This window comes from Diorhabda carinulata, chromosome 11 (genome assembly GCF_026250575.1).
Source record: "Diorhabda carinulata isolate Delta chromosome 11, icDioCari1.1, whole genome shotgun sequence".
In the NCBI taxonomy this organism is placed as follows: domain Eukaryota; kingdom Metazoa; phylum Arthropoda; class Insecta; order Coleoptera; family Chrysomelidae; genus Diorhabda; species Diorhabda carinulata.
In genome coordinates this window covers 3,856,788-3,884,398 of record NC_079470.1, presented here as the reverse complement: position 1 = coordinate 3,884,398, position 27,611 = coordinate 3,856,788, and the positions used below count along the sequence as shown (strand labels likewise).

The 27,611-nt window shown below is 34.5% G+C and overlaps 1 protein-coding gene and 1 long non-coding RNA gene across 3 annotated transcripts; both read right to left on the bottom strand.

Moving 5' to 3' along the window:
- Window positions 1–386: 386 nt before the first annotated feature.
- On the bottom strand, window positions 387–27,311 carry LOC130899539 (glutathione hydrolase 7-like). Of its 2 annotated transcripts, XM_057809546.1 has the most exons (8): window positions 27,106–27,311; window positions 26,875–27,044; window positions 24,181–24,332; window positions 19,144–19,326; window positions 16,701–16,849; window positions 8,807–9,128; window positions 3,573–3,835; window positions 387–811 (listed from the first exon to the last, which is right to left on the bottom strand). In XM_057809546.1, the coding sequence occupies exons 1-8, from the start codon at window positions 27,119–27,121 to the stop codon at window positions 648–650; spliced, it is 1,419 nt and encodes a 472-aa protein (XP_057665529.1). In that variant the 5' UTR covers window positions 27,122–27,311; the 3' UTR covers window positions 387–647. The 2 variants fall into 2 exon arrangements, with proteins under 2 accessions (XP_057665529.1, XP_057665530.1); XM_057809547.1 differs by lacking the exon at window positions 19,144–19,326 and having other exon boundaries at window positions 27,106–27,243.
- LOC130899540 (uncharacterized) lies at window positions 20,706–23,860 on the bottom strand. Its single transcript, XR_009060041.1, has 4 exons — window positions 23,660–23,860; window positions 23,231–23,347; window positions 21,425–23,175; window positions 20,706–21,366 (listed from the first exon to the last, which is right to left on the bottom strand). It is a non-coding gene; the product is annotated as an uncharacterized LOC130899540 (long non-coding RNA).
- Window positions 27,312–27,611: the final 300 nt, after the last annotated feature.

The following is a 27,611-nucleotide window of genomic DNA, read 5'->3' as shown; positions in this document are numbered from 1 at the left end:
TGAAATGTGCACACATTGGAGAGAAAAGTAAAAGAAAAAGTAGGTATTGAAAAAGATAAATCAGATGAAGTAGAAAATCCTACTACCCAAACCGCATCTTGGCTGATGGATGACTTTCCAGCCAAAGGATGACTAGCTAGAATTCAACCTGGACCAATCCTGATGTAGGTTTGGAGACATCTGGAATATTTACACCTAAAATCATCACAAAGCAGTGAAGAACAACATATAGAAAACACTTCAAACTTGAAGGTGGGCAAAATGAGTGAGAAAATTTTTAACGATTTCCTGAGAAAATTTTACTGTTTTTGTTGAAATATATTGAGAATAGTGATTAGTAAGTTACTTAGAAAAAGGAGGAGTTGTTAAACTTTATCCAAAAAAGGTCAGTATTAAAATTATTTATTAATTGTTCATATTCTTTTCAGTATAAATACATTGATAAATAAATATCAAGAAAATGAAAATTGGAAGCACATTAAATAAGTATCACAGTCAGAGAAATAAAATAAATAACAATGAAAAAAAAATGATATTAGTTTTGTTTTGATAAAGTCTTTTTATGCCACAGTATCTACATGTATGAGATGCGAATCTAACCTCAATATAATTATATTCAATATTTATTGTTAATTTCAAATAATTATTTAAAATCTACTGGCTATTCCACCTCCTCTACTATCGGAATGTGAACTTAGCTCATCCTTATATTTTACTACAATGTTAATACTTTGGTACGGTTCTGGAACCAAGTTGGATTTCCAAGGGGAATGTTCGAAAATTTCTTCGGGAAAAGAGGGTAAATGCGAACCTGCAAAAAAATTACATTTATGTAATTATATAAGTGTACAGTATATCGAGAGTCAAAGTTAAGATATAAAAAAAGAAAGATATATATATTCGTCCATGACATGGACCGCGAGGCCTGTCCTGTTCGGTTCGTTTGATGTTTTTTTTTACACATACAAAAAGAAAGTTTTATTTCATAAAATACCTTGTTTGAGACACATTTGAAAAAAATACAAGTTATAAATTTATCAGTTAGCTATAAGATATTTGAAAAATCTTTATATTTGCCATCACATTGGCTTTAGAGAGACTATAATGTTACGAACTCGTCCACGACACGTATCGCGAAGCCGGTTCTTTTCGGTTATAATGGAATTCTAATGTTTGGCGAATACGTTGATTCGTTTGAGGTTTGTTTTTACACATATTTTTATCATAGCGGCGTCTTTGAAATGTTTTTTTTTATAAACAGCGAAGAGTTGTTTATATCATTTTTATATGATTACTAGGAAGGCCTCTTTATTTATTTATTTCTTTGCTCTAGAATCCTATAAATTCTTTTCTGATATATATTCGAGCAAGTAAATAAAAGACAGTGTGTCTAAATTTATCCCACCGTTGAAAAATAGTTTAATTAAATTAGGAAATAAAAAAAAAAAACATTGCAATACCTATAATACGATTTTTGACGATTTCTTTAATATACATTGAATTGTTTCGGTAAAATTTTCAGTGATTTAAGGAATCAGAATGACATAGAATACAGACAGAAGAAGTCTACACATAAATAAAGATAAATTCAATTCAAATGAGTAGATTGAAAACACTAAATATATAAATGTAATAAGTAAATCGGAAAAATGAGAAAATGTAAAGGATTGTGGAATGAGGAAAGTTATAGAAAGAAGTATAAGAATAGAAATTACTATACACGAAGGCTCTCAAGGATATAACAGATTTTTTTATTATAACATCACTCAATAAATCGTGTGACTAACACATAGATGGCGCTGCCATTGTCAAATCCATATGACGTTTATAAAGTATTAACTTTCAAAATCATTGCTTCTTGATGAGAAAAATACTGTACAACCTCAGCAATGGTTTCAAAAGTGTTATCCGGACACTTCTCCATCGAAAAAAATCATTTGTTATTGGTGTGCTCAATTTAAACGTGGTCGTAAAGACACCGATGATGATGAACGTTCAATTGAGATGTTTACTGCAGAAAACATCAAAAAAATCCACAAATTGGTTATGTCTAATCATAAATTGAAATTTTTTAAGTTAGCTGAAGCCGTAAAGATGTGTTTACAATTATGCATAAACATTTGACAATGAGAAAACTTTTTTCAAAGTGGGTGTCGCGTTTACTCGCAGTCGATCAAAAACAACAATGTGTTTGGCGTAATAAATCAGATTTTTTGCGTTATTATGTGACAATTGATAAAATATGGATCTATCACTTCACTCCGGAATCTAAACGATCATTATCTATGAGGACTACAGCCGGTGAACCACGCCCGAAGCTAACCTAACCTAACCGAAGCGACCAAAGGCACAACAATCAGCGGGGAGGAAAATAGCTTCAGAAGTTTTTGTATGCTCATGGAATATTGTTCATCGACTATCTTCAAAATGGAGAGACAACTACATAGAGTTGTTGGATTGTTTGAATGAAAAAATCAAGGATAATATGTCGAAGAAAAAACCTCTGTTTCACCAAGACAATGCACCGATTCACAAGTCGATGGCAACGATGGTTAAAATGAACGAATTGCGTGCAATGATTATCTATGACTTTTGACGTGGATCAAACCAACAGCAGTGTACCGATCAACTCGCTTCGACTTTGCTCGCTTCGCACCATCTCGAGCTATTGTGTTTCGCTGGTTTTCCGAAATCAATCGTGGTCGCATTTTGCTACAGGATGAATGTCGTGAGGTCTTCCAAAATCGGATGTTGTATCAGATAATATCGACGCTAGGCGTAAGCTGATATTACAAGATCTTCATATAATTTGATAATCGCTCGCAAAAAAAGCTCGTAACGATTGGTGCAAAGACATGGTAAAAAAATTCAATCGCGGTGCTTCAAAAGATGTTTATAAGATCGTGACTGACGACGAATCATGGATTTCTGCATATGAACCCGAAACTAAACAATAATCGACTGTATGGGTCTTTCAAGACGAGCCAAATCCAACAAAAGATGTTCGCGCACGAAGCACTTCGAAGCAATGGTCTCCAGTTTTTTTCGAAATAACTGAACATTAGAGCAACGTAGAACGGTCAACTCTGAAAGATACACCAGCATTTGTTTGAAAGAAGTGTTCGTAAAAGTCAGGGAAACCAATCGCAGAAGACGAATCATTCTCCATCACGACACTTCAAAACGTTTTTGAACAGTCAAAACATCGAATTGATGAGTCATTCGCCATTTGGCATCCAGTTATGTCTTCTTATTCGCGTAGATCAAATTTTGCGAGGGAAACGTTTTTCTACACTTAAAGAAGCGGTTGATGCGTTCAAATCAAATGTTTTGGAGGTACCTCGATCGGAATGGAAAAAAATACATCGACAATTGGTTCAAACACAAGCGGAAGTGTATGGATCTTAATGGAGAATATTTTGAAAAACAATAAAATCATATCCAATTATAAAAATTTTTATTTGTCTATCTCAAAATTTAAGTAGCAGCTAGCCTGAACCTAAGGTCGCCAACAGACAGCCGAAGAACTAAAATTGTAACCCAGATGTAAAATGGAGGAAAAAGTTACATACCTTCAAATCCTACTGTCCAATTACCGATATACAACCTCGGTGCTTCAATTGCTTCCGTAACGTTTTCTTTGTGAAGTAATAAATTACTTATAATTTGTAAAGCGCTTCCTAAATTGTTTACACCAAACACGTACCTCCTTTCGCAAACATATCGACTATCAGTTATCAAAACTGGCATTCTACTACTCATCTTGTTCGAGTAGATGTCTTCTATGTAACCTAAGTGTGTCCTTTCTCCCGAACCAAATAGTTGATATAAACCCCTAGAAGACGAAATGAAATTGGTTTAAAAAGGAATAATAGACAAAAAGAAATGTTTAAAACAGGTTTTTTAGATAAAACAATATCATAAAGTAGTAAGAGAACTATAGTAGATAGACTTTTGCAACTAATCCTATAAGGTTATAAAAGATATTAAAGGGAAACTTAGTTCGTTCTGGTCAGCGCCTGATCGACATAAAATTTATCTTTCGGCAAGACAACGATTACTCGAAGAGTATTTGAAACAAATAAAAATGGATATTGTACTTTTTCCGTCATAGTTATTCGACCTCAACCCGATTGAATTGTTGTGGGACAAATTGGACAGCAAACATAGCTGCCTCCGTGCAAAACAGTAATATCTCAAAATTTTGACATTTGACATTACTAATTCTGATGAAAGACACCGAACAACGTGAAAGCAACACAGTAATATATCAAAATATTCCATTTTCTTATTTTTTTAAACATTTGTTTTATTCTTACTTCATCCTGAGCTGATGGTTTTGGTGGGTCAACACAATAACAACTCAAAATAGTACACTATTTCACCAACAAATACCTTTTAGTTTCTAGAGCAACACTGAAACATCACAAAACATTTACGCTGTTCCAAACCTTGATTATAGTGCAATAGCGTAATATCTCAAAATGTTTTTGTATTTATCAGCTGTTCATAGACATCACCTGTGGTTTGTTATTGTTTTTGAAGAGAACTTGTAAAAAAATTGGTAAGGTATTTTGGAAGATTTGTAAAATTTCTGAAAGTGTATTGGATATTAGTTTCCGGAATGAATAGTTTGATTGAAAATCTCAATGTAACAAGGGCGTATCCAGGGTCTTGACAAAGGGCGGGTCATTAGTATTAGGACGAGTCCTCCCTCAAAGACATGGCATTTTAAGCCTTGTACCCACAACATATAAGTTAATTACGTTTTTTTTTGACAGCATAATGACGAATTATACGCAATTTTTACTTTAAACCTCAATTCCTCATCGACTTTGAAACAAAAAACCAAGTTAATTGATCAGTATTTAGGGGAGGGGGTCATGACCCCCCATGACTCACCCCTGGATCCGCGCTTGCAATGTAGGCAGAGGGAAAAAGATGCTACAGATATCGTTTGTGGAGCAATCCAAAGCGTTTATTATTTAACAATCCCGAGTGTGTATTTCTTGTTTTTCAGATGAAAAACCGGCCTCAAGTTGAGACCCGACAATCAAATTTTGTTGAAGATGAGACCAGTTCTGAAAGGGACGCATCCAAAAACTGCCGATGCTGATGATGTTTTAAAAGTTAAATTTTTGTTTGGTGATAGTATATATTGAATTATAAAAAGTCAAGCTTGTTACGGAAGACAACAGTAATAATTAGAAATATGAGTAACAGGAAGAAGTTAAAACCTATGATCAAGAAGTGAATATAGCAGGTGATGGCAATAACCTAAATGAGGACGACGTTTCTGATGAGATTGATGATTACATACCAGATAAAAATGGCAATAGTTCTGATAGCGAGTATGAAGAGGGTGAAAACCTTCAACAGCAAATATTAGAGTTGGAACAAGTGCAAGAAGGTCCCCAAGATCAAGAAATCATTGAAATAAACAGAGGAACCAAAAAAATATTGAAAAATGATAAACTTTGGGCAAGAAATGTGAAAAAATTCAGGTGAATCTTATGAAACAAAATCAGGCAACCTGAAGCAGGCTAAAACTGTTTAAGAGAGTTGTGGAGACAAGTGTCAATAAAAGTGTTCAGAAAATGTTGACTTGGAGTATAGAAAAAAACTGTTATCTGTTTTTTTTTGAACAGAAAAAGAGACTTGATCTCGAAGCTAATGGATGAAGTAAAACCAAAATACTCTTATAAGACAGATGACTCGCACAGATCAACATAAATAAAGTAAAAGTTTGTAAAAAGATGTTTACTGATACATTATTCATTACCTCAACTTTTTAACTACTGTAAAACAAAAAGACGTCATCTACAGGCGTTACTGAGAAATATCTTAGGGGCAAATATTTGAACCAACCCAAAACAGGCCCTCAAATCATCAAATATATAATCGAACATATAAATTCATTTGCTAGAATATAGAGCCACTTGTAGGTCAGACACTAATAGAGAATATATCCACGGAGACTTAAACCATGCATAAATGTAGAGACTCTATAAAAGAAGCTGCCAAAACAACATGAGTATGAAGAAATACTGACTACAAAATTCAGCTTTTCAACCAAAAAAATATCAATGCTTCTTCTCTATAATAATAATACAGAAGAAGAAAGAACTATCACGAGAAGAGAAAAAACATGATAAGGAAGCAAGCTGGGAAGCAAATTCAAATCTTCAAACATCCAGACAAAGCAATGTGTTGACTCTCCAATAAACAATGACACCCTAAACACTCCAACTCTTAGAGTCGAACAATTCCCCCAGGTATAATTGTTTTGAAGAAAGCGGCTCTATTGAGTTTGTGTGGAGAGAACCTCATTCCACGTCCATAGCATCCTTTTTTTTGAAAATTTGAGAATTTGCACTGTTGGTAAAGTCGACGAAGAATCTGAAGATGATGATGACTAAACTAATTCAACAAACTAAAATCTTGTATACAAAAAATTTGTAAGCCTTTGATATAAGAATGATGTAAGTAACGAAAAAAAAATAATAACAATGTGAAATCATTTTTTTATAATATCTGGGCAATAGTGTAACAACTCGAAGTAGAGTTATTGTAATAAATATTCTTAGAAATGAATTATGTTTGCGAATTTTATCGATAAAATAAGAATCATAACAAAATTTTTATCATAACTATACACTGGCGAGCAAAAAATTGAGGTCACCTTAAAATTTTCATGTTCTTTGAAATTTTACGTTTTCAGATAGTATTCGCAAACTGTACAACATTGCATGTGTTTTTGTATATACGCTATACTAAAGAAAAATGCATTTTTTTCTTGGATTTAATGATTTATTCTGAAAAAGCAACAAATTAATGTTTTAGGCGAAATTCAATATTTTGTTGTTAGGAAAAAATAAAAAAACTTGACGCTAATAACGTGTATTCCCTCCTAGTAATCTTCTCAACTCCTGGCTAGTTCTTGGTGCTGGTGTGTGTCTGCGGATCAGTCGTCCCAACTCGTCCCAGACATGTTCTATGGGATTCATGTTTGGGCTGCGGACTGGCCAGTCACACCGCCTAATTTCTACCTCATCCAGATACTCCCTGACAATTCTGGCTGTATGCGGTCTCGCATTATCTTGCATACTAATGCCACGTTCCCCCATAATCACTATGAAAGGCGTAACATGGTCTTCTAGCACCTCTGTAATGTACCTGTGAGAGGTTAGGGAGCCATTTTCTATGAAGTTCAACTCCGTACGAGCTTGTGTAGTAATTCCCGCCCAAACTATAACTGACCCACCGCCAAATGGAAGACGCTCGTCAATGCATACTTCGGCGTATCATTCCCCAGGTCTTTTCCACACTCGCCGACATCCATTTGACCCAGTGTGGCAAAAACGCGACTCATTTAGAACAATACCCATCATCATCATTCCAACGAACGGTAAATGTCAATCTTTCAGTCCGATGCTGGCGTTGCAACGGGGGATCTGTAGCCATTCTTCTGCATGAGAGTCCAGCAGCATGAAGTCTTCTTCTAACGATCCATTCACTGACGTACCTGTGAGGTAGTAGTAGTGTGCTTAGGGAGCCATTTTCTATAAAGACTAACTCTGTACGAGCTTGTGCAGTGATTCCTGTCCAAACCATAACTTAAGCACCGCCAAATGGAAGACGCTAGTCAATTTAAACTTCAGCATATCTTTCCCCAGGTCTTCTCCACACTAGTCGACGTCCATCTGACCCAGTGAGGTAAAAACACGACTCATCTGAGAACAATACCCAACTCCAGTCATCATTATTCCAGCGAACGTGATCTCTGGTAAATGTCAATCTTGCAGTCCGATGCTGGCGTTGCAACGGGGGATCTGAAGCCATTCTTCTGCATGAGAGTCCAGCAGCATGAAGTCTTCTTCTAACGATCCATTCACTGACGTACCTGTGAGGTAGTAGTAGTGTGCTTAGGGAGCCATTTTCTATAAAGACTAACTCTGTACGAGCTTATGCAGTGATTCCTGTCCAAACCATAACTTAAGCATCGCCAAATGGAAGACGTTAGTCAATTCAAACTTCAGCATATCTTTCCCCAGGTCTTCTCCACACTAGTCGACGTCCATCTGACCCAGTGAGGTAAAAACACGACTCATCTGAGAACAATACCCAACTCCAGTCATCATTATTCCAGCGAACGTGATCTCTGGTAAATGTCAATCTTGCAGTCCGATGCTGGCGTTGCAACGGGGGATCTGTAGCCATTCTTCTGCATGAGAGTCCAGCAGCATGAAGTCTTCTTCTAACGATCCATTCACTGACGTTGAAATTTCTCACTTCCGCAGTAGCTGTCATATTCCGCAAACTTGTGGACACCAGAAAACTGTCATCTCGTTGAGTGGTAATTTCTTTTTCGCCCAGACTCTGGTCTTCTTGTGATCACGCCAGTCTCCAGAAAGCGCTGGTATACTCTTTGCAATCGTTAGGTTTTACACAAAGAATCAACAGTAAACTGGAAAACGGGATAAGGAAATGTGAATGTTCAATTAGCGCAAAGGTAGATTTTTCATCAAAGTCATACTCTAATACATCGAATGACAGCTGTCAAGTTTCGAAAAAAATTTGCTTTAACGCCTACTAATCCTTATCAATATTGACGCTAAAATTATTCGCAATTTCTGAATTAACCTCAATTTTTTGCTCTCCAGTGCAGTTAACAGTCAAAAACAAAACCTCATGAATTAATCAACCTCCGATATGCAATTATTTTTCTTTTATTTTTACCTGTCTCTAGAAAATAGGAAAAAAAACTAATTTTAAATCAGAAAACATAATAATTATTATTACTTACGTAACCAATGAGACGTAATTGTCATCGGTGTCCATTACAGCAATGTTTGATATGGTTCCTTCGTGAAACATTCGATACGTACTATTTTCACTTTTGTGTTGGTAGTACTGAACAACGTCAACTAATTCGTGAGCGTACACTGGGTCACTGAAGACGGTTTCGCTCAGATTCATCGTTTGTAATATATTTAAGGCATCAACTAAGAATTGACCTACAGTAGCATCGGTTTGCGGTACGTATATATCGAAATTCATAAATTTCGTAGCTACCACGGTTTCTATAAGTGCAGTTTCGTTCAATTCCTCTAAATAAGAGTGCAAAACTAAAAACAAATTTTTTATAAAAGAAATTTAGTGTTATAATGCCTGTAAACAAATAGTTACAAACGTAGATAAAGAACCCATCATTAAGAATTGTACAGAGTTGTACTTAATATAACGAGCGAATATAATTTCAGTAAAATTAAATACAAAATGAAAAATTTGATGCCTCAAAATTTTATTTGTAACTAGAGTTAAAGTTACATATCACTTTTTGATGAAAGTTACTCAATTACTGAATATTCTATAACAATAAAGTGATACTGAGAAATAACTTTTTAACTTTATAGCTATGACAATTTCCTGGAGAATTCGGAAATTATGACTTACCAAGTTTTCCCCTGTGGTTTCCAATACAATTATTCTAAATCACTAGCATCACATTCATCTTCATTATAATCACTGTCGTTTAAATCAATTACAAGTCTATTTAAAACAGATACATTTTTAACTCTTTTCACGTGATTTATGGCAATTCTCCAATTCTTGGTGCTCATGTTTAAACATTCTTTCATTCACACAACAGAGGAGAAATGTTTGGATGAATATTAATTCGATTGGTACGGAGGTCCACTCCTGTTTAACCTTTAATCAGATTTCAAGAAGCTCTCGAGGGTCAACAATCACGTATCAACGATAGCAGATAACATGAAATACCTCCAAAGGCTCTTGGACATAGTTGGATTACACAATAGGCTAATGGGATTCAATATCAACATAAAAAAGACATCGATTGAATGGGTACCGAAGTTGGGGAGTGGGTTATGTGAAAACTGGTCATCAGATGTAGGGATCAAGTGCCGGATAGAAAAAGTATGCGTGTTTGCGAACTCTGACTTCCTTGTCTGACTTGTCCTCAACATCAGAATAAGATTCACAAAATGATACGTATGGTCCGCGCTATTATACGATATGGAAAGCTGTACACTAAAAATAACACCATGAACAGATTTGAGATGTGGATCTATCGAAGAATTTTGAGAGTTCCATGGACCAACGAAGAAATTGTGAGGACAATAAGAAGAGAACGTGAATTGCTGGTACACGATAAAACGTGGGAAAATTGCATACCTGGGATATGTGATACGGAATCAGTTCATACCACCAGAAACAGGATAAAATGATCAGTAGTGATCGCAAACATCCATTCATGGATAGCAGAAGAGTATGGAAGTAATATTAAAATAGTTTGACCATTCTTCTTTGACGTTTCGTCTACTGGAGCTATAATATAATCCGTTCTTTGTTTTTCACCCCATACAACATTGATAACCAGTAAATCCAAGTATTTCCTCCAAGTAAAATGTCATGTAGCTGTTAGTATTCTTTTCTGAAAGTGACAAGCAACTTTTCTTCACGTGCTATGGGCTCAGGATGCCTTTTTGATGGCAGCTTTATTACATATTCCCGCACAAGTTCTACGATATGTCTGAATTGTTCTTGACCCGAAAATATTAAATAAATTAAGTATTGTTGTATTTCAAGTGTTTAATTATCAAAATCTAGAAAAATCCTTCTTCCTTTCTCTTCGTAAATAATCGGTGACTTGTTGCTCTGAGTGTGGAATTTATATCCATTTTATATCACACGACTACACGTTAGAGTTAAGTGATCCAAAACGGCCCTTATCACAGCGGTGCACCATTATCAAATACTTAATTATTATTACGAACTCTAACCTCATTAACTTTATCATCACTATAAATTGTTTGTATTTCATATTTATAGATTGTCAACTTCAATTATTATTAACGTGACTGTAACCAACTATAAATATCTTTATCTACTTTTATAATTACTATTGTATAAGATAAGAACTAATATATAAAAAATTTTCTATTTGTCCAGTCAGATTATTGTAACCAAAATTGTCATGTTAATTTATTAAATTCTCAGTTAGCTAAATAAATTGTTTTTAAAAACAATTGTTGTGAACGAGACGCCGTCGTTCGCGTATGAGATGTATTGACCGCTGACGCTATGCCTGGCGTTCAGACGTCGATCGGAACGTTTACGCTCAATTCGGACGCCGCATATAGCATTTAATAGGAGACCGCGGCCCAAACAAATACCCAACTATTTCAAATTTGAAGATTCTGTGTTATCTGTGTGACGCGAGTTATCTCAACTTTCTTAGGTTTGTTCCTACTTTTTAATCGGGACCGTACATGGAACAGTGATCGGAAGCGTTTACTTTGTGGCCACACTAACGAGAAATGCCATTAATTATCGCGATAATGGACGTTAACCGTTAACGCGATAATTTAACAAGGGCCTTAACATCGCCGTTTGGCGTTAGGCGATAGCTCAAAGGGCGGTACATCAAAGAGATTAACGCGGAAATTGATCCCGTGAAGCGGCCACACTACGTATTGTCAGTGTGCGTCGTGAGTGCGTCTTTGAATTACGTACTATGGATATGGAGTGGAGTAACCATGTTTGTGGGATTGGAAACTCAAAAGTTTCAAAAATCGTGAAACGCAAAGTGATTCTTGGCGACGAATAATGGAATTATTACCTATTACCCATGGAAAGAAGAAAGAAACCTTAATGGGTTATTATAGAACCCTTTTAAACTTTTTCTTTGTTTCCTTTTTTTCTTCATTCGGTAATGATTCAATAAATTCAAATAATAAAAACTTTACACTTGTGAAATACAGAGCTCTGTTAACATCCATCTTGTTTGGATTCAACGTAAGTGTAGCCACCCGCTTTAGCGCGTGATCTAACCTAACAAACCGTCAGTCCACGTGGACTCATCATCTCCAATGTTTACCAATGAAAACATCGAATCGTGAACATGAAGGCATTTCTATTGGACAAAACTGGCGTATGTACACAATTTCTTCGAAATATTCCTGTTATTAAACTCTAGTTAATATGGCAAACGTATAATTAGAATTAGGAAAATGTAATCAGTCTCCGAAACTGTAGAAAGAGGTTGTCGTCAAGAAAGTTGCAGCAGCATACCGCTAAGAGCTTTGGAAAAACTGTTATCAAACCCTTCATAAATCAATCAAATGATGACTTCAGTACAGACGATTCTGATTACCATTATTATTTATAAAGATACTTTGAAATTGAAATGTTTTTTTTTCTTTTGTTTTATTGGCATAGAATTTATTTTCCTTCGTGGTTTTCGACTCGAAATTTCGTTTTCCAGAAAAAAAAACGAATGGGGTATAAAAAGGGCTCAGTTCACGTCTGGTACCCTGTTTAAACCAAACGCCTTTACAGGCAGGTACATTTTACTCGTCTGTTTACGTTTTATAATTTAATATTCAGTTCTATCAATTTCATTTTTCAGAAAAAAAAAACGAATGGGGTATAAAAAGGGCTCAGTTCACGTCTGATATCCTGTTTAAACCAAACGCCTTTACAGGCAGGTACATTTTACTCGTCTGTTTACGTTTTATAATTTAATATTCAGTTCTATCAATTTCATTTTTCAGAAAAAAAAAACGAATGGGGTATAAAAAGGGCTCAGTTCACGTCTGGTATCCTGTTTAAACCAAACGCCTTTACAGACAGGTACCTTCTAATCGTCTGTTTACGTTTTATAATTTAATATTCAGTTCTATCAATTTCGTTTTCCAGAAAAAAAAAACGAATGGGGTATAAAAAGGGCTCAGTTCACGTCTGGTACCTTGTTTAAACCAAACGCCTTTACAGGCAGGTACCTTCTAATCGTCTGTTTACGTTTTATAATTTAATATTCAGTTCTATCAATTTCGTTTTCCAGAAAAAAAACGAATGGGGTATAAAAAGGGCTCAGTTCACGTCTGGTACCCTGTTTAAACCAAACGCCTTTACAGACAGGTACCTTCTAATCGTCTGTTTACGTTTTATAATTTAATATTCAGTTCTATCAATTTCGTTTTCCAGAAAAAAAACGAATGGGGTATAAAAAGGGCTCAGTTCACGTCTGGTACCCTGTTTAAACCAAACGCCTTTACAGACAGGTACCTTCTAATCGTCTGTTTACGTTTTATAATTTAATATTCAGTTCTATCAATTTCGTTTTCCAGAAAAAAAAACGAATGGGGTATAAAAAGGGCTCAGTTCACGTCTGGTATCCTGTTTAAACCAAACGCCTTTACAGGCAGGTACATTTTACTCGTCTGTTTACGTTTTATAATTTAATATTCAGTTCTATCAATTTCATTTTTCAGAAAAAAAAACGAATGGGGTATAAAAAGGGCTCAGTTCACGTCTGGTATCCTGTTTAAACCAAACGCCTTTACAGGCAGGTACATTTTACTCGTCTGTTTACGTTTTATAATTTAATATTCAGTTCTATCAATTTCATTTTTCAGAAAAAAAAACGCATGGGGTATAAAAAGGGCTCAGTTCACGTCTGGTATCCTGTTTGAACCAAACGCCTTTACAGGCAGGTACATTTTACTCGTCTGTTTACGTTTTATAATTTAATATTCAGTTCTATCAATTTCATTTTTCAGAAAAAAAAACGAATGGGGTATAAAAAGGGCTCAGTTCACGTCTGGTACCCTGTTTAAACCAAACGCCTTTACAGGCAGGTACATTTTACTCGTCTGTTTACGTTTTATAATTTAATATTCAGTTCTATCAATTTCATTTTTCAGAAAAAAAAACGAATGGGGTATAAAAAGGGCTCAGTTCACGTCTGGTATCCTGTTTAAACCAAACGCCTTTACAGGCAGGTGCATTTTACTCGTCTGTTTACGTTTTATAATTTAATATGCAGTTCTATCAATTTCATTTTTCAGAAAAAAAAACGAATGGGGTATAAAAAGGGCTCAGTTCACGTCTGGTATCCTGTTTAAACCAAACGCCTTTACAGGCAGGTACATTTTACTCGTCTGTTTACGTTTTATAATTTAATATTCAGTTCTATCAATTTCATTTTTCAGAAAAAAAAACGAATGGGGTATAAAAAGGGCTCAGTTCACGTCTGGTATCCTGTTTAAACCAAACGCCTTTACAGGCAGGTACATTTTACTCGTCTGTTTACGTTTTATAATTTAATATTCAGTTCTATCAATTTCATTTTTCAGAAAAAAAAACGCATGGGGTATAAAAAGGGCTCAGTTCACGTCTGGTATCCTGTTTAAACCAAACGCCTTTACAGGCAGGTACATTTTACTCGTCTGTTTACGTTTTATAATTTAATATTCAGTTCTATCAATTTCATTTTTCAGAAAAAAAAACGAATGGGGTATAAAAAGGGCTCAGTTCACGTCTGGTACCCTGTTTAAACCAAACGCCTTTACAGGCAGGTACATTTTACTCGTCTGTTTACGTTTTATAATTTAATATTCAGTTCTATCAATTTCATTTTTCAGAAAAAAAAACGAATGGGGTATAAAAAGGGCTCAGTTCACGTCTGGTATCCTGTTTAAACCAAACGCCTTTACAGGCAGGTGCATTTTACTCGTCTGTTTACGTTTTATAATTTAATATGCAGTTCTATCAATTTCATTTTTCAGAAAAAAAAACGAATGGGGTATAAAAAGGGCTCAGTTCACGTCTGGTATCCTGTTTAAACCAAACGCCTTTACAGACAGGTACCTTCTAATCGTCTGTTTACGTTTTATAATTTAATATTCAGTTCTATCAATTTCGTTTTCCAGAAAAAAAAACGAATGGGGTATAAAAAGGGCTCAGTTCACGTCTGGTACCTTGTTTAAACCAAACGCCTTTACAGGCAGGTACCTTCTAATCGTCTGTTTACGTTTTATAATTTAATATTCAGTTCTATCAATTTCGTTTTCCAGAAAAAAAACGAATGGGGTATAAAAAGGGCTCAGTTCACGTCTGGTATCCTGTTTAAACCAAACGCCTTTACAGACAGGTACCTTCTAATCGTCTGTTTACGTTTTATAATTTAATATTCAGTTCTATCAATTTCGTTTTCCAGAAAAAAAACGAATGGGGTATAAAAAGGGCTCAGTTCACGTCTGGTACCCTGTTTAAACCAAACGCCTTTACAGACAGGTACCTTCTAATCGTCTGTTTACGTTTTATAATTTAATATTCAGTTCTATCAATTTCGTTTTCCAGAAAAAAAACGAATGGGGTATAAAAAGGGCTCAGTTCACGTCTGGTACCCTGTTTAAACCAAACGCCTTTACAGACAGGTACCTTCTAATCGTCTGTTTACGTTTTATAATTTAATATTCAGTTCTATCAATTTCGTTTTCCAGAAAAAAAACGAATGGGGTATAAAAAGGGCTCAGTTCACGTCTGGTATCCTGTTTAAACCAAACGCCTTTACAGACAGGTACCTTCTAATCGTCTGTTTACGTTTTATAATTTAATATTCAGTTCTATCAATTTCGTTTTCCAGAAAAAAAACGAATGGGGTATAAAAAGGGCTCAGTTCACGTCTGGTACCCTGTTTAAACCAAACGCCTTTACAGACAGGTACCTTCTAATCGTCTGTTTACGTTTTATAATTTAATATTCAGTTCTATCAATTTCGTTTTCCAGAAAAAAAACGAATGGGGTATAAAAAGGGCTCAGTTCACGTCTGGTACCCTGTTTAAACCAAACGCCTTTACAGACAGGTACCTTCTAATCGTCTGTTTACGTTTTATAATTTAATATTCAGTTCTATCAATTTCGTTTTCCAGAAAAAAAACGAATGGGGTATAAAAAGGGCTCAGTTCACGTCTGGTATCCTGTTTAAACCAAACGCCTTTACAGACAGGTACCTTCTAATCGTCTGTTTACGTTTTATAATTTAATATTCAGTTCTATCAATTTCGTTTTCCAGAAAAAAAAAACGAATGGGGTATAAAAAGGGCTCAGTTCACGTCTGGTACCCTGTTTAAACCAAACGCCTTTACAGGCAGGTACCTTCTAATCGTCTGTTTACGTTTTATAATTTAATATTCAGTTCTATCAATTTCGTTTTCCAGAAAAAAAACGAATGGGGTATAAAAACGGCTCAGTTCACGTCTGGTATCCTGTTTAAACCAAACGCCTTTACAGACAGGTACCTTCTAATCGTCTGTTTACGTTTTATAATTTAATATTCAGTTCTATCAATTTCGTTTTCCAGAAAAAAAACGAATGGGGTATAAAAAGGGCTCAGTTCACGTCTGGTACCCTGTTTAAACCAAACTCACTCATAGGGAGGTACATTTCACTGGTCAATTTATGTTTTATAATTTAATATTCAGTTGTAGCAGTTAACGAGGTAAAATAATGATTTTTTTCCAAGTAGGACTACAATTAAGTGCGTCTGTCTAAATAACGGCGTATAATGCAGTTCAATTTATAATGATTCAATTGCATAAGATATATTTTCAAAATTATTTATAAAAATAGTAAATTCATAAAATGAGGTATCTGCGCCAGTGGTAGATCAAACAAAATTGTCGGCAAGGGTTTCGAACTAGTTTTTAAAACCTGCAATTGATTTTGGAAAAAAACTATAGCTGCCCGGTTGGGGCACGTCATCTCTATTGGACCGAACGAAGTTTGTGAATTTAATTTAAAATTAATAAAATTTTGCTTTTAAAAACGGACTTCAAAGTTCTATAAGTTGCATACGCACCTATGTATACTATTAATTTTTGTATACTTACCCGACTCGGACATATTTGCGATATGTTCAAGAGTGGTAGCTAGATCTGATTGTACTAAAAGTTGTCCGGCCTCTAGTGGACCGAATACGTCATAATTTTTTGTTTGTGCTACGGCTTGTACTAATTGTTTTGTTATCAATATACCATTTCTGAAATTTGAAATCAATTATAATTCTTCTTTTTATAGGTTACAGCAAATATATAAGAAGTGTCTCATAAATAATGTCGATTTCTAATGTTCATTTTGTTTATTAAATAACCATATATAAAAAAGGCTTAGTATAGCCAATCGTATTCTATGGTTTCAGCCTGACGTTCTTCAAGATCTTTGAAACCTTAATAAAATCATTCCGTCCAAAATGTCGTACCGTATTTTGTAATAACTGTTATCCTTCCTTCCTTGCTTCCAGTGTCAAAACGGCACAAAGGTAAGATTACCTGTTAGCCTTTTTGTGAAGAATGGGTCGTTGGAGCCCCAACAGAAAAAATTTGGGGTTACTACGCTCCCAATGAAAACGCTGTGGTTCGCCAAAGCTTGGACGAGGTGCTCTATGTTGGTTGGTGATTGTAACGAAAATAACGAATTAGTCAAATATCAAAATTATTGCGTTTGCAACATAAATTTGAATATTATTCCTTTTTTATAACCTTAATAGTGTTCAAATGTGTTATTGAACACGACAAAAAGCTACCTAGCCAAATCATTGCTTCAATCAAAAATGGACTTGGTTGCACAATTGGATATAACCCGCGCAGCCAAGGAGACTGGATCCTATCATAGGTGACCTTAATGCCGTAAAAGTACAACGTCGGCTCCGTGAGGTACGAGGAGTGACCATAATTCAGCGGACAGTAAGACGAAGACTGTAGAAAAATAACCTGACCCCCAAAACACCTGCTTCAACGACAAACACGTCTGCGATCATATGGATTGGACGTTCTGTTCTGAGACCAGAATATGCCTCCATGGTAGCGACCGGAGTGCTTAAGAAGATGGTTCCTGCATGATTTTCATTCGTGGAAATGACCATGTTCACGGAAGAAGAAATTTAACGGCTGATAGATATATCGAGGAGAATTTATCTTTATACAGTATGACAATAAAGGCCGCACACCACCAGAATCGCGCAAGATTACATTGCAGAAGTCGGTTTAATGGGTTATGGAGTGGCCAGCATACAATCTTGACCTAAATCCGATAGAACATTTATGGGATGAGCTAAAAAGAAGAATTCGAGCTAGACTTCCTAGTCCAAACTTGATCCCAAAGCTTATTATTGCAAAAGAAGAAGAATGGATTAACATCCCATAAAAACATTAGCTAGCTCGATTAGATCTGTGCCTAATCGTATAAGAGATGGTATTAGGACAAGAAGAAGACCAATTATTAGGAAATTAAGTTTTAAATTGTCAATAACCCTTTTTATGTTAATAATAAAAAACTTTATTTGCTTAATGCATCATTTTCACTATGTTAAAAGTAGGAAGTTTTCTTGAATTTATACTCACACTAAATCATATTAAATTGTCTTTCAATCAGCAATTTTTGTTTTGATCTGATGAATAATTTGAAAAAAGTATAGTTAAAGTCAAAAGTTTACAGTGGGGGATTCTTATGCACGCAAATCTATGTCTACTTCGAATTTCCGAATCAAATACTATACTATATAATAAAATTAATTAAATTCCTCACTAAACAACAAACTTGACCACGTCAATTTTCACCTTGGAAGTGAAAAATTCGTATCCAGAACAGATGGTAAAGTAATTTGTTCACTAATTACATTTTTTTTTTTATATTTCGAACTTATTATCTGACATTTTACAAAAGAAAGCGCGTATAGAAAGACGTTATCTAGAATTTCCCGCACATAAATCTTCCGCTTTTCAATTCTTACTACAGAAGGAAATCTATATGGACCCGTATCAAAAATGGTCAGTTTATATTAACTGTTACGCCTGACAAATGACGGAAACCGTTCAAAAAAAACCTAATCAGTCAATCTCGAAAAAAAATTGATTTCGATTTACTCGAAATTTTTCCTGAGCTTCGAAAAGACTTTCACTGTTTTCGAGACCTTCGCAAAATTCACGGGACATTCCCGGTAGACCGCGGTGCTACTCCACTTCATGTCGTCAAACATTTCTTAAAGATCGCGGAGCGACTTCATTGGAGATCCAACTTTCGAGCTGTTCAAAAATTCTCCCTTTTATTGAAGATCCTTTTGTTGTGTTACCTAAGTCTAGTGATAACCAAAACATCGCCTGTTTTATTTAATTGGAAAATTCTGCGCATTTTTGCAAATAAGAGATGTCGGACAGTGGGAAAAAGTCCGTTTCTGAAATCTTGCCGACTGCCGTTCTCAATTGCTCATCCGGTATAAATTAAGGCGAAAACACGACATTACCTATAAGACACTTTCTGTAATAACAATAAAATTACCTTGCCAAATTAACAGCTGGATATATTAAATCGCGCCATGGTAAAAACCCAAATTTTTTATGTATATATGCCAAACCCAGTACATTGGTTGGTAGATGCTTTGACTCAACTATGTTGTGAGAAAAAGTAATCACAACAGGCGGGTTCTTTTTCCTGTGGTTATAAATCAATATTTGGCCCTCTCTTAAACAAAAAAATAACTATACATGCGCCATACTTCCGTTTCCGCACGATTTAAGATCATAATAAAAACCGCTAGCTTAACGTTTTTGAAAATAAAATTCAATTATTCTAGAAGTATCACAAACGATTATTATTCTCTTCAAAACATCGAGATTGCCACAATCAAACACTAATACAGAGGTCGCCATAAATCAGGAAACCAATTTGCATTAAGAGAAAAAAATTGCAGCGTTAAAGTTAAAATATGGAACGAAATTGCAAAAGGGATTCTAAAAAGGATTACTGCAATTGTTTAAAATTATTCCCATCTTAACACGTTGAGCTCTAGTGCGATCCAAAGTCCCGCAACTGAACTTTCCCCACAACCCACTACATATTTTATTCCAAACCTCCTTCGCGGCCCAAGGGACCGTATTTAAATACATTTTACAGTAAGGTTGGATCGTCCTGGGTCCTTGGAGCATTACCCTACACTTGGTTTATTTGGTTTTGTTTTAGTTTTCATATTTTATCATGTTTTCTTCGACATAATTCAAATAATAATTGATTACATTTGTGCTTTGCTTCACATTACCTGTACCTATTTTAGTTGATTATATTTTTAAGGATATCCAAAAGTGTTTGTAATCCCTTTTTTACTATGAATTTTCCAATTTTTTTACTGTACCTCACACCCTCTCTTCTCACCTTTTGATTTAGACCTACTTTTTTTCTTTAAGCAATAATTTTTTTTGGTTTTGGCATGTCTTGATCATCAACATCAAAAGTTTCTTTGTTCAGTAAATTCTTTGGTACATTTAAAAAATCAGTAAATGCTATATTTTCTTTTTTGTTATTCTTTTATAAAGAATATTATGGCCATTTATCATTTCTGTGACAAATAACAGCTCAATAGCAATTTTCCTATACCAGATCAACGTCCTTCACAAAAAGTATTGTAACTTGCCATATGTTTAGATAGATATTTAGAAGATTTGTCATCGTTATAGTCGACTAAGGTTCGAGGCTTTACAACCACTCCTGATCGTCTGTTAATGCTTACTGTTTGATAAGCATGCTCACGCTCTAGGCCCTGGAACCTATGAACCGCATACAAATAACATCATTTTTTCGTACTGTTTATCAAAATAAAATGATGTATTTTCTATTTTTCCTTGGATCTACACCACATATGGGCCCACAGAAAAGTTTATCAATTTTGGTTGGGGCTCAACGTGTTAATCAACGGAAACGTTTCTCAACGGAGAGGCATGGCAGACGAAGCATGTCAAGCTGTCCGTGAAGTGTTTCAAATTCTCCTCCAATTGCACTTCGGAGAAGGCCCCATAAGAAGAAAGCACAGATCACATAACCGTGGGGGCAATTCAACGAATCCTCGTTTGCCTATCCATCCAAATGACGGATGTTTGCGAGTATTGGATCGTTGTACATTTGCCCACATACATCTACAATCATTTCCAAATAACTTTTGTACGAACCCACGAGACCTACCGCATGCATTCTTGCCCACAAACACAACGCGAGCGGATTTAATTCTTCTTCAATGAAGACGTGGGGATTCTGGTCGTTCTGTCGACACAGTTATGCCGATTGACAGTACCGTTCAGCTGGAAGGTTGTTTCATCCTACCATAAAATGAAATGCTGTAACTGCGGATCATACTGATTGCATCAGAGGTACGTGAAGTACGTGGAAGAGACTTATGAGCGTTGTCTGACTTATAACGACCTCTGTATGTAAATGAAAAAAAAAAATAATACGTCAAGTTTCCTTCTGACATTTAAACATGTATTTTCGTAAAAGTATACCTACATATAAAATACTCTATTTTATTCGATTCTTTTTTTCTGGATATTCAAAAGATAAGATTCAAAAGTAGAACACTGCTTGCTGACTTCCCTGTCCAATCTGTCCTACAATAACGCAATCGTGTTTAGGTTGGGCAAATGTGACGGCCAAATCATTACTTTCAGTACATTCTTCCTTTCCCGTTCTTTCAAATACTATTTGATTGAAGGATTGCTTGGTATCGTTGTCATACTGGAAGATAAATGTATTGCCGATCAAGCGCTGCCTAGAAATACCCTTCAATTTTTACCAAGCCTCCGGTCTTCCTTCCTCCAAAGCGTCTCCATGCCATCACCGAGTATCCGCCGTGTTTTACAATCGGGATTACACATGCATCTAGCATCCGATCTTCCTTTGACTCACGTAGAAATACTCCTCTCTTAGACTCGTAAACCTCCAATTTTGATTCGCCACTCTATAGAGCTTTCTCCTTCTCTTCATGCGTCTAATTAAAAAGAGGTTTCTTCACTACCACCCTCCCAAAAAGGCCAGCTTCTCTCAATCTCTTTTCCACAAGGAGATCCCTGGATTCATTGATCTGAGCTCCGATCTCCTTTACTGATCATTGTTATTCGCTCCGAGTGTGACTGCAGCGCCACAGTGAATATGAACTACGGAAGGCTATCAGAGCATGTTTTATTACGTTTTTCAATAGTAAACAGAAAAATTTTGGAAAAAAAAGTATGATAAATAGTAATGAATTAGTCGTCAAAAATAAATGTGACAATTTAATATTTACTACAATTTTATAATTATCTTGAGAAGCCAAAAACACAAGTATGTATAATGATAAAATATATAACAGAATGCAGTAAACATATATGAGGTTAAGTTGCTTTAAACTGTTTTTTCAATGGGATATGGAAATATTTGCTTAATTAATTGGTTTTTTCATTATTTTTAGTTAAACCAAAGAAATGGATATTATTATAAAAACAGGATTTCAGCCATCAAATAAAATTTCAACCAGAAACTATGAACAAGGGTAAAAATCTTGTTCTTACTGGACATGTGAGAGAAATTGAGGAACATCGACGAAACTTTGACATCTTTTTAATAAAGTCTCTGATAATTTAGATACTAGTAACAAAGAAGATGAAAGTACATCTGATAAACGAAGCTTTACTGGAAATGATCTTGCAAATATTTTGATATAATAATTTATTTTCTATGATGTATAGTGGTGTAAAAGTCAATGCAGTATTTTTATAATTAGTTACTGAAAAAGCAATATTTATCAAGTGACTAAAAACTAAAAAGTGTTATTGTGTGTTACAATAATGTATATTAAAAGAATTTTATTATCCGTTACTAATTTGTTAGTTATCAACAAGTTGTAGTATCAAAAGTATCAAGTATCAACATAATATAACTGTTTATTACAATAAGTTTAATTATTAATTTTATTAAAAGCGTACAATAAATTTAAAATTTCTTACAAATTATCGTTTGTATTATCACAAGTACTTAATGAACAATTTTCATGAGTAATAAAATAGTTTTCATCCCTCATTTTCAGAATCTTTTTTATAAGAAATAATTGGAGGCTGTAAATTTACCAAAACACAACAAATATGCAAAATATCGTCAATCCAGTGGAACAAATGTTGTGGAATTTTATGCAATATATGATAAGTCCTTAACCGCATAATTCTTTTAACGTGAATCCTAACCCTTGCAATAATGTATGTCTGTTGAGTTGAAAATTCATTTTTCTTCTCTAGAAAAGGTGGCATAACCATTTGCACTTTCTTGCCACTTGCGTCAATTTCTGGAAAACCTTTGTCAGCCAAAACAATGTCACCAGCTTCCAATAAATCCAATAACCCTGTTTCTATTGCAAGCTGAGAATCTGATTTCCATCCTCCAGCTACGTCAGATCTTAAGGATATAAAACCTCCAGGAGGTATGCCAATTAGAACTTTGGCCTAGCGCAGAAAACATGATTTTAAAGGTGATGTTATTTTCATCCGCTGATTCAATAAACGCTTCTATTTGTATCTGAAATTATTATTATGTTATAAATATTGATCTAGTTTTACCATATCATTTTTACCTGTTCACGGCAGAAGATTCATTTATTTTTCGAGACCTGTAATTTGGAGGAAATATTATTGGAATGTAGCTAGGACTCAACTCCTCATCTGATTTTTTACCTCCAATAAAATGATCACTACAAATATAATCATATGCCTTGGGAATCCACAGTGATCCATCAACGTTAAAAATTATATTTTTGATTAATTTTATCACAGTATTAATTAAACTGTTTGCAAAATAAAAAATTTTCACTGTAATTCATTTTTCTTTTAATCATTACATTTTTATAATATTAAAATTTATTCATTTATAAATTTTACTTTTACTTTTTTATAACAGAATTCCAGAAAAATGATTGACTTCTACTATACTTAACAATTTTACAAAGATTTACAAAACTTCGAATTATTATTTTTGTTAATAATAAGGTTATGATACTACTTACTTAAACCTTTTAATTGCAGCTATCCACCGATTTACACTTACTTTTTCTGCTAGTATTTTTACAATTCACTACACAACAACTCTGGTGACCCATTTTTATTTAATTCATTATAATTAAAACAAACAAAAAATTTTAACGTGGATTTGTTTATAATTTCGGTTAAAATAGCCTCCCGTAATGCTCAAAGTGACCACTGCGAACGCTTCAGTCGATTTAATTTCCCCTACCTTGCCTTCCCTCACAGCGAATACGATAAGTCGATGTATTTCTAAATCGGCGGCAATGGTACGGTTACTTTTGCCTGGATTATGAAGGCACGAATTTCAACCGATAGTTCTTTGGTTTTGCTCATTATAAAACTTGCAAGTCTGAATTTGCGAGAACGAAAACAATTCGTATACGAACTTAACAAAAAGATGTCTTGGCACAAAAAGGTAAAGTTTGGTAGAGTGTAGCCGTTGAAATATTTATTCAAGTATGAACAACACACTGTAGATGATTGAATAAAAGTTAATACGTACGCATCTAAACTTGTGAGATGAGGTGTGGCAACGTTGAGACAAAAAGCCGTCGCTATGGCAGCATCTATTGAATTCCCCTCATTTTTTAGTACGGACGTTCCTATTTTGGAACATTCCAAACTGTCAGAAGCGACGCTACCATGAGGGACTACCTGAGATGAATATTTTATATAAGAATACGATAACACATATCGTATTAAATTTTCCCACGTAATAGAAGGGATGGTTAGCAAGAGTACAGCATAAATAAGAAAATTTTTGACATTACATTACATTATATTTCTGGCATAAGTATGATAAGCCACCCCACGACGATCATCATGAAACTCTATACATAGACTAAACGATTTACTTCCGGAGTAACCGGAAGTGGCCATTATCTCAGGAAGTCTAACAGATATCGAACCATGGATAACTTTGTTCGTTAGATCTCATCAAGATCTATCTGTGTGTGGAAAGTCATGATGATTGACGCATCCGTAGTAGAGTTTCTTTGAAAAAAGTATACAAATGCATTATTTTCACGAAATATCTATAGATTAGGTTAGGTTGTGTTAGAGATTGAAATAGTAAACAAAAATAATTTGCTTAAATCAAATATTTCAATTGTACTTGAATCTATAACTTTCACATTTGAAAATCTTTTTTTTATTTCTTCTATTAATTAATTGAATGGGTATATTTTTGGTTCAGATTTACCGACATTGTCGTCGCCTCGTATATTCTATGATTATGTCCTCCCAATCTGCTGAAGGTACATGCCTATCGCGGAAGAATCCAGATTTGACATATTCACATCGGTTTGGCTATATCTCAAAACATAAGTAGCAACCCTCGAAGTAGTTGTTGCTTTTTTATATATAATCCACATTAAATCGATGTCGATCATTCGATTTTGTAACAAGTCAATTTGTTTCTGACATTTATTTTTGCCTGTGTTGTGATAAATCGTGAGAAACATAATAATTATGCCCGGAAGTCTCACTCATCGCAGGAAATCATATATTAAATGTATTTTAGAAATTCTCGATTGAGTTTAAAGAAGTTAGAAGAGGTGTTAGGGATGCGGATTTCCGTTGAGCGAATCCAAAGACTTTCTATTTGTATACAAAATTAAATTTAACGTATATAACTAACTAGGTATGAACCCCGCCACCAGAAACAAATCTTTTTTTGTGATTGACCCACTCATGAGTGTAGCCTTCATTGCTGAGTCATCGATAGGCTAGCCAGCCATCTGTATGAATTATGCTTCCTGGAACGAACTGCTTTTTTGCATACTTTTCTCCACAGAAACTCTTCTGCGCATGCGTCAATCATCATGACTCTTTACACACAGATAGATCTTGATGAGATCTATCGAACAAAGTTATCCATGGTTGAATATCTGTTTGCCTTCCTGAGATAATGGCCACTTCCGGTATCTCCGGAAGTGGCCATTAATCGTAAATCGTATCGTAAATTTCTAAAAAGAACAATGGTAACAATGTAAATGCGTTTCTAAGATAGATTTTTTTAGTTGTATGATAATTCGAAACAAACAAGGTGTTTCGAAAAATGTCTTTAGGTTTTTAACCCCCGTTGGTGCAAAAAATGTTACAAAGAAAATATTTTTACAACTTTTGTTGATTATGATTATAAATAGTCCAGTCATTTTGGGTGGTTGGCCTCGGAAAATCGACATACCCAGTATGTTACTTCGTGAAAACTTGTATTTAGGCATCCCAAAACTATTATCTAAATTCACATATAATTGGGTGGTGGCAAGTTTTAAAGTCAAGCGCCTAAGGTCACAAAAATTGATTTTTTTTACAAATTTAATTATAATTAATATTGCAGAGAATTTGTATTTAACATTTTCTTAAACCTCGAAATGTTTTCGAGATAGAGAGCGAGCGAATTTAATTATCTACAACTTTTGTATTTAACATTAATTAAAATACTGGAAATTTATAAAACATTTAGTTTGAAAATCACATATTGCATTTAAAAAAATATTATACAGTTTTTTGTATATAATTTTATGACCTATAATTTTCGTCTAAAGTATTTTCATGATAAAACTCACCGTTTTGCTGATAATCGCGAAAAACTCATTTTTTTTTAACTTTGACCTTGAATAAAATGTTTTCCATACACGGAAATGATGGGGGGACATTCAAATTCTATTTTCAATTGTATTTTAAACAATTTGACTGATTTTCAGCTCGATGGGAATATATGTAGCTTCACTATTATTTTTAGGTCTAATTTGACCGGATCATAACCATAATCCAAAGGATTGAAAGGTTTGACGAAGATGATGATGAAGTTCGTTTTGCATATTCGTTTTCACTGTCCCAAGTCGGAAGATACTTACTCATTTTTCGAGAAAACTGTCACAACTCGACCGTTTTCTTAACACTTTTGTAACTAAACCGAAAGTGCTTATATAAAAACAGAAACAGTTTTCCGCAGCACCTTTTTATTCAAGAGTTATTTGGAATCTTAATTAACAAATAATATTAAAGTGAATTTTCCCGCATTAATCCCTTTTACGAGTTTTCTTCCAAAGTAACGATACGGTAGAAGTATGTAAAATTCCTCATGGCTCACCCCGTATAAGTTTTTATCGAATTTAAAAAATAAAACAAACAACCAGTTACGTCGAATTTAAATAATCAATTATCGTAAACAAATTAAATAAAACATTACCTGATAATCACCATAATAAATTTGAATAATGAGTGCAACAGTAATTATAACTGTTAATGTACCGAAAGCCACATTGACATATTTCGATCCGCTAATCCAATCGTCTTCGCCGCAACTGTACCATTTCTTGTTGACTTTACCTTTCTTTAAAGGAATATCTTCTCTAGTCACTACAATAAATTTTATTTATACCAACTGTAATTATATTAAAAGTGTTATATTTTCGCATACCTACGGTATCGGACATTTTAGAAAAATAACAGATGCATGTGAATACTACTTGAATCAACACGCACGAATCATGAGAATATTGAAAGAAAAGGTAATGTATACACTGTATACATTTAGTTATACTTTCACGGTCTTTGATTTACTGAAAGGTAAAGAGAGGTAAATGTGTTACGATGATTCAAGCAATCCATAAACATTCCTCAGAGAACATAGGCGTAGTCGATTAAACGTAGACGTGCTGTTTGACCTTCAACTCTTATTTAAAACGTTGCACTGGGGCAAAAAAGTCCGATACCTTGCATTAAATTTTAAAAATAACTAGCAAAAAAGACTATTTTTCATAACTTTTGAAAAAAAAACCAATATGCCCTTCATTATAACACAGGTAAATGTTATCATTAATCCCAAGCGTTTACTACCCTTCCCTGTACCAAAGTCAGTTTTTTAATACTGCGAGTAGTGTTCTGAAAATTTGCTTGCATTGGTTTTCCGAAATGATCGTTTCA